The sequence below is a fragment of the Lotus japonicus genome, chromosome 3 (assembly GCF_012489685.1).
Source record: "Lotus japonicus ecotype B-129 chromosome 3, LjGifu_v1.2".
NCBI classification, from domain to species: Eukaryota; Viridiplantae; Streptophyta; class Magnoliopsida; order Fabales; family Fabaceae; genus Lotus; species Lotus japonicus.
The window spans coordinates 36,786,906-36,795,710 of record NC_080043.1 but is presented as its reverse complement, the minus strand read 5'-3'; the positions used below and the strand labels follow the sequence as shown (position 1 = coordinate 36,795,710).

Here is an 8,805-nt window from a genome sequence, read left to right as displayed (position 1 = left end):
TTTTGTCGGGTCTAGGGACGAGATTCGGTTAAAAAATTGGACCATGTTAATATTTAGGGCTAGGTGAGAGATGGTAAACTTGTTTCAACGTGTCCCACGAACACCATTTTACCCACTAGCTTCAAAATATTATTTTGTGAGAACTGTGCACAAGGGATACAATATCTTAAATTATTATTGGTAAATGCCACGGTGCCTCTCAAAATAAGAGAGACATTGGTACATTGATGTTTAGGCTTATTTTGACCATAGATATAACATAAAAATATTTGATGGTTGAGAGTGGATCATTAAAATTACTAAAATATATTTTAAACCCTAATTTCATCTTTGAACATTGAAATATATATTAAGAGTAACTTTGTAATCTCACCCCAAAAAGTAAACACCATAAATATCATCATTATTATCACACGAAGATAATTTCGTATAATAGTAACTTCATTCATCGAACAATATAATTCGATATATATATATATATATATATGATAAAATATTATAATAGAAATACATTTGTTAGATTAGAATCTTTATCATGTAAAATTTAGTATAAATAATCTGGTAATACTTGTAGAGTTTCATAGGTGTATTTGAACAATAGAGAAACACAACTCAATCTATGGACACTCATATCACAAGTTATTAAAAGGTATTCTCTCAAAATAAATTTTAGCACATAAAGAATATATTATATATAGGTGTTTGCTATAGTACCTTAACCCAAATCAAGATATGGTACCAAAAATGAGATAATTCAATAATAAAGAAGCATGTACAAGTTATAATTTTGATGTTATTTTATCGTAGTGATGCAACGTTTCAGTCTTAGAGACATGAGATTTGTAGGTTGTGTTTTTTTAGCCTTTGTTCACACGTCAATAATGGTCATTTTACGCGCATCTCAACCATCATCGTTCATCTCTACAACTAAACCATTTTTCATTAAAAAAAAAATTTCATGAGATGAAATTAATTGAATAGTAAAATGAAATGCGAAAATGTAAAATTTACCTAAAAAAATATAATAATCATCTATTAAATTACTCAATGCAAGTACCATACCCAAAATATTTTATGGGTACCACAAAATTTACCTTATATATAACTTGCACTAAGTTATACTCCCTCCGCTCCTATTTATCTGTCCAGGAAGAGAAAGTTCACACAAATTAAGGAAAACAATTAATTGTGTTGATTTTCATAAAAGTATTATTTGTTTTCCTATATAACCCTTTAGAATGTATTTTATCTTTCTTCATTTATTGTTTTTGTAAGAGCATTTCTTGGAAAAACATCAATTAATACTCTCTTGAAACTCTAAGTAGACAGATATATAGGAACACAATTTTTTTTTCAAAGTCGACGATTAATAAGGAACGAAGGGAAGGGAGTATATAATAAGGTTCATTAGATGAGTTGGAAAAAGTTGTGCTAGTTGTAAATACATGGTTCATACACAAATTAGTTTTTAACATGGTTCACATTGCTCTCATACATTTATTTATTTTTGATTAATGTAGCACGCACTAACCTTGATCCAAGTTCCTCTAGTCACCAATTCATGGATATCATTCATTTACTATTCTCGCCACGCTCCAAAGCAGAGAGTGTGTAACACAGCCCCGTGTTTAGCTGGAGCTGAAGCTGAGAGTTGAAAAAACCAGGAATGTTCTGTTAACGTGTGGTCGGCTCCGTTGAATGAAACTCAGCTGTAAAATCCCCACACCTCTGTTACCGTCATTATTCCTCTATATATACCCCTGCAACATAAGCATCCTTTTCTTCAAGTAACCCAAACCGAGAGAGAGAAAATCAAAAACGAAAACAATATAAAACTCGAAGCCGCAAAAATTCATTCGCACACAGCGTAGTATAAAGAAATCTGCAAACTCAAGTTTCAATCAGATTCAGTGGGCGCTGAAATTTGCTTTGTTGAATTGAGTTTTTCTTCTTTTTGAGGTAAATTTTCTTCCTTTCCTATCTGAGATTGCATTTTGACTATTTTCCCCTTATCATTCTCATTCTGCTGTGATAAACATCGGTTTCATGCTTCAAACTAGTTCAAGGTCGGTGATTGTCTGAAATGAACAAGCATCCATATATCTGATTTCTCTCTTCTCTTTTTCCATTACATGGATTTCTTTTCTTTCATTTTTTTTTTTTGGTTTTTCACATCATGTTACAGCAATTTTATTAATTTATTGATAAAGTAAGCTCTTTTTTGCCCTTAATATTTTGTTTTGGATTCGGTTAATTGGTGGGGTTTGAATTAGGCAAGTGATTGGGTTGGGACTTGGGGACAAATTTTATACATTCATGGGTACAAAATAGTAGCTAATATATGATGTTTCCATATGAAAGTAAACTCACCTACTGGGTTTGGTAGAATTTATGAATCAGCACCAACAAACAAATTATATTTAACTTTGATAGAGGAAATTTTGGTTGCATGGTTCAACACAACACTGCCCTCTTGAGTTTTTGAACAAATGATTTGGTGGATATGACCAGGAACTATTTTATTAAGGCTAACACCTTCTTTTCTTGTTTTTGTTTTCATGGTACTAGAAGGTATTCACTTGCTGTTTTACATTTGAGATGAAATATTTTTACCCTTTTGATTCTGAAATGATTTGGGAAAGTTGAATCTGCTTCCTTTTCAATAAACTTGTGACAACGTATGATTTTTAGCACAGGGTGTGTGTATCCTTTATTTGACTTCCATTTTTATTACCAACAAGCTTAAACTAAAGAACATGTGTTTGTTGTTATCATGTTATGTCTCTGAGTGGCTGTAACATGTGCTATCTCTCATAGATCTGCACCATTGAGGACACAACCACACCCTAACTAGTTGAGTTGAGTGTATTGTGAACAAACTTTCACCCCCAATCCATAAAAGACTTTCATTCACTTTTTGTCTTAAAGTGAGTGCTAATATCCATTTGTATCGGTGCCAACGGGTATCCGGGTATCCAAAAATAGCAGGAATGAGTTACCCCAAATCTAGTGGGGACAAAAGGACAATGATGGATTTGATTTTTTTTAAAATGTTTGGTTAGTTTCTTTGTTTCTTGTGTGCATGTGCATCTTATTTCATATTGGTGCTTCTCTACCAGTTGCACTTGGGCTAGAAGATTAGCAGGGTGAACCTGTGATTATGGTGTTGTGAAAATAGTCACTCATGCTTGTCTATATCATCCTTGCAGGTTTATATGCTTTTATTGAAACCATTGGAGTTTAAGTCCCAAGCAGAATATCAGGATCTCCTCTCACATAAAGCATCATCACAATATGGACTCTCAACAGCTTTTCAGTTTCAATGCGACTAGTGCAGGATTACCTTACATGCCATCTTTTCCCACTATTCCATCGCTACCCAACTTGCTTGGATCCTTCAAAGCTGACAGAGGAAACTCACCCAATTCACCTTTTTCCACTCACTTCGATTCTGATGCTCTTTCTGCACTGAGTGACACCCAGGATCCACCCTGCTCAGGAGAATTCTTCTCTGGTCTCAGCTCCTCTTGTAACTCTTCACCGGAAACCAACCATTACATGCATAGATCAATCTCATCAGTGGTAAACAGTTTGCAGCTATATTCTGCTAGGAATACAAGTTCTCTTCTACAGAATACAAGTTGTAACCAGAAAATCAGACACGCATTGCTTGAACTTGAAACTGCTCTTATGGCCCCTGATGACAATGAAGTTACTACATCTAATACTTCATTTGCTGAAAGCACCAGGCCAATGCGATCTATGTCCTGGAGCCATGAACACCAGGGGTCACAATCACAATATATTCAACGTCAAGTATCACATGTTTCCAGCAGCACTCAGTCAAGAGAAGGTGTACATGTAGAGAAAAGGCAGAAGTTGATGGAGGAAGCAAAAGCATCGCCACAAGGGTTCCCATCAAGCAATGATTTGAAGCAATTGCTGATTGCATGTGCCAGAGCCATGTCTGAAAACAACATGAGAGACTTTGATCAACTAATAGAAAAGGCCAGAAGTGCTGTCTCTATCAACGGTGAGCCGATTCAGCGGCTCGGTGCTTACATGGTAGAAGGGCTTGTTGCAAGGAAGGAAGCATCAGGTAACAGCATCTACCATGCCCTTAACTGCAGGGAGCCTGAAGGGGAAGAATTGCTATCTTACATGCAATTGCTTTTTGAAATCTGCCCTTACTTAAAATTTGGTTACATGGCTGCCAATGGAGCCATTGCTGAAGCTTGCAGAAATGAGGACCGCATACACATCATAGACTTTCAGATTGCTCAGGGAAGTCAATGGATGACTCTTCTTCAAGCTCTTGCAGCAAGACCTGGTGGGGCACCCCATGTGAGGATCACCGGGATTGATGACCCTGTTTCGAAGTACGCTCGCGGAGATGGACTAGACATAGTTGGTAAAAGGTTGGCATTGATGTCTGAGAAGTTTGGCATACCAGTGGAGTTTCATGGAGTACCTGTTTTTGGTCCTGATGTGACAAGAGACATGCTTGATATCAGGCCAGGGGAGGCTCTGGCTGTGAATTTTCCCTTGCAGCTCCATCACACTGCTGATGAGAGCGTTGATGTGAGTAACCCAAGGGATGGGCTGTTGAGATTGGTGAAGTCACTTTCTCCCAAGGTGGTGACACTGGTGGAGCAGGAATCAAATACAAACACAACCCCTTTCTTCAACAGGTTCATGGAGACCTTGGATTACTACTTGGCGATCTTCGAGTCGATCGATGTCACCCTCGCGAGAAATAGCAAGGAGAGGATTAATGTGGAGCAGCATTGTCTGGCCCGGGATGTCGTGAATGTCATTGCTTGCGAAGGGAAGGAAAGGGTAGAGCGGCATGAACTGTTCGGTAAGTGGAAGTCTAGGTTAACAATGGCTGGGTTTCGTCAATCTCCTTTGAGTTCTTATGTGAATTCTGTGATAAAAAACCTTCTGAGATGCTATTCAGAACACTATACACTAATTGAGAAAGATGGTGCCATGCTGTTGGGGTGGAAGAACAGAAGTTTGATATCAGCTTCAGCATGGCATTGATAAGAACATAGATAGGGAATAGTGTAGTAGTAGTAATTGTAGAAATATCATGATGATGGAAAACCTCATGCTAGCTGAGCCAGTGCTATGTCATATTTCATTGTTTTATAGGTCTATGCTTGTTACATTTGTCCATATAGAGTCTCATGTACTAGTGGCGTAGTATATTAATTCTTTTACAAAATGTTTGGGCATGTAAGCATGTTCACTGTTTTGTTTTGTAGACCTTGTGTCTGAAAATTATGTCAATCACAAAATTATGAACTGGCTGGCTTACTGCGTTTTTATGCTATACAACAACAATAAAAGCCTTATTCAACTAAGTGAGGTCGGATAATACGGATCACAATACGCCATTGCGTTCTTACGCTATGCTCTTACATTTTTTTTCCCATATGTTTTTGGGTGCTTATGACAAATTAGTCTAAGCTTGTACATCGGTTAACTTGAGTGGATCTTGTACAGGGCCCGAGTTCAATAGTCTAATTCTTTGCACTGCCTTTGTGTATAAACTATTTTTTTTTCATATGTTTTGGGCGTTATGACAAATTAGTCTAAGCCCGTACATGGTTAACTTGAGTGGATCTTGTAAAGGGCCTGAATTTTTTTTGTCAATGTAAAGGGCCTGACTTCAATAGTCAAATTCTTTGCACTGCCTTTATGTATGAACTAATTAGCATCGGTTTGTGTTATTGTTTTGGGCTTTTTGTTGTGAAAATTGTTACCTATAATTGTTATTAGAAAACCAAAAAAAAAGTCTTATAATTAGTCAATAGTTTTGAGCTGTATAGTTATGATTAGTGGAACATATAGAAACGATGCTCATATTGATGCAAACCAATGTAAGAGCAAACTGGAAATGCAAATTGTAAGAAAGGAAACTGATTGAATATTAATAATACTGAAAGAGGGATTACAATAGTCACTGCTATTCCAGAGCAAAGCTCCTATAGAGAAAGTAATTCTCTATTCTCTATTACAGCAATAAGACTCTCAGATACCTCTCTCTCACTAACAGCCATTACCCTTTATACACATATTCCCGTGATTCCCGTAACTAACTACCTAGCCCTCATTCTCACACTGCCAGCGCATTACATTCTAGGTGCTTATATTCTTTTCCTTCCTGGCATACACGCGCCACACCTTGGGCCTTGGGTTAGATATCTCAGCCCATTCCTGACTTGGGGGCCTATCAATTCCATCTCCTTGAGTTACAACCTTGTCCTCAAGGTTGAAAGCGGGAAATTGGTTCAAAAGAGTTTGTTCCTCCTCCCACGTGGCTTCATCTGCATACTTCCCCTGCCACTGGATTAGGTATTGATTCACGGTTTCGCCTTGTTGAGTGATGGCGCGGGTTGCTAAGATGTAAGACCCAAGTTTTTAAGTTTATGCCAAGTGAATAAAATTCCTATTCACAATTAGGTTTGATGTATCGTGAAGGAAAACCTGAACAAGGGTTATCGAAAGGAATAAATTTATGAATGAGAAAGTTCAGGAAAAGTCTAAGGATTGTATCAAAATCGATAAAAGGTATAGCACGGTCGATTCGCTTAAACCTAGGACAAGAACCTTAGGAAAAGACTAAGTTCCACCCTTGGAACACTGTAGGAATAAATTCCAAAAATCTTCCACCCTTGGAACACTATAGGAATAAATTCCAAAAATCTTCAAGAGGAATATAAGACTTTCTCTTATTCCTTTCCATAACAAGCGTTTAAAGGCGAAACCCTATGATCTACGAACGTCCGATTCCAATCCACGGAAGTTTGCCGAAACTAAAACCCTGATAGTTCAAGAAACCTAAAATCAACCGACAATGAAGACTTTTTCTATTCGGAGCTCCAAATGAAGATTCCACACGCGTACACTCATTTCTCCTGATGTTTCCCATCTTTCTTCAGAAGGATGTTTTCTCTTCCGACATCCACTGCAAAAAGTAACTTATCGGGTAAAATAGTTTTACACCGACTTTGCATTAGTCACCTAAAATACAAGGAAACCTCTGTTGAGTTTTGGAATTCTGTCGCCAGAACCTATCTTAGAATTCACGGAGAATGAAGCCGGAAAAATAGGAATCACTCTTATATTTTTATTTTAACTCTATGAGTTAAATCCTCCGATATCTAAACAAATCTGTACCGGTTTACAAAATATCTTCTCAAAATATCTTTGACATATATCTATTCATCCTTATCCAATCTTTGATAAATATCTATTCATCCTTATCCAATCTTTGATAAAATATCTATTCATCCTTATCCGATCTTGATAAATATCTATTCATCCTTATCCGATCTTTGATAAATATCTTCAATTTCATTCCCTATATATATGTGTAGCTTGAAGAATGAAAAACCAAAAATCTCACCCAAAAACCCACCCAAAACCCGCGGCCAAGAGGAGAAGGAGGAGAAGAGTTTTTCGCCGATTCTTGCTTGATCATTCCACAGTTCGTTGCTACGCGTAGGTCTCAAGGTACTGATGCTAATCCTTACTTCTGATCGTAAATTCTGCCGCTTTTCTCTATGCTTTTCTGTGCTCTAAGTTTTGAGCTTTTTGCAAAACTATCCAAATAACTTAATCTTTCTATCTAAACTTATTCCCTGCGTGCCCCTGAGCATGTTTAGCGGATTACATTTCGCCGATTCTCGCCGAATTGCTGCCGACTTTCAATTCTGCTCATAATACCCATTTTTGGCTAAAGTTCCAACCTTTGGGCTTAAAACCCTCGACTGAGCTTAGCGTTAGTAAGATTAGTCGTCATAATCGTCGTTAGTATCAACCCCATCTAATTTGTTTTTCGAAACTCTGATTTTGAAATTCTGAGCTGAAAATAATGACCAAAATACCCCTGCGACAGTTTTCGATCCGATAATTTTTCCGAGTTTAGATTCACCTTAGTTACTACTAATGATAACCTAGGAACCAAGTTTGATCGGAGAAAAATCGACACACACAATTACCATGTGTGGCCGAGAGCTACCCTAGGAGGAGGAAGAAAATTCTTTTTTTTTTTCGAAAACTTGTCCTTTCGCGCTAGATTATCGTACCTCGAAGTATATGCTACTTCGTGTAACCTTAGTGAGTATTGATTGCTGAGTTTCCGATAGATTTTGATGGAATTCTGTGGTTTTTACTCTAAAGGTTCTTTTGAGGAATTTCCCGAAGAACAAGGAGCTGATTGTGAAGGGGTGTTAGAAGAGAACCCTAGAGAATCTACAGGTGAGGGCTTCTCACTGAATACTAGATAATGATTTAGGTGTCGACGAATTCGACTTGATTTACTGTTTATGCAATTGTTTGTGTTTGACTGGGAAAAATGTTTTCTGAGGCTTCGGCTGACAATGATGAGTATTCATCTATTGATTGTTTTTGAGATTGACTTACATGCTATGTGCTAAATGGTTAATTTAGGATGTGTGATATTTGCTTTATATGCTAAGTGCTACGTGGTTATTCTAGAATGTGTTGATATATGTGATATGTTGTTGATTGTGCTGACTTAACTATGCTATTACACATATATTTGTTATGCTTCAGAGTGAGGATAACGGGCAAGTCATGCCGATTTTATTATGAGATTTTGGGAGAGTTTGATGGGACGAATGGAGTTTGGGCCTTGTTATTGGTTTAGTGGATCGAGACATTCTCTGGGAATTACTTAGGAATTTAGAATCTTCGAAAACTCGTAGGAAATACGATAAGACTAAAAGGAAGCTATTTTTACAAAGAAAATTCATAAGATATTAAACAACC

At 37.1% G+C, this 8,805-nt stretch overlaps 1 protein-coding gene across 1 annotated transcript; it reads left to right on the top strand.

The window, feature by feature from the left end:
* The first annotated feature begins 1,741 nt into the window (after positions 1–1,741).
* On the top strand, positions 1,742–5,310 carry LOC130709483 (scarecrow-like protein 21). Its single transcript, XM_057558854.1, has 2 exons — positions 1,742–1,959; positions 3,210–5,310. Exon 2 carries the CDS (start codon positions 3,295–3,297, stop codon positions 5,044–5,046), a length of 1,752 nt encoding a protein of 583 aa, XP_057414837.1. The 5' UTR covers positions 1,742–1,959; positions 3,210–3,294; the 3' UTR covers positions 5,047–5,310.
* Positions 5,311–8,805: the final 3,495 nt, after the last annotated feature.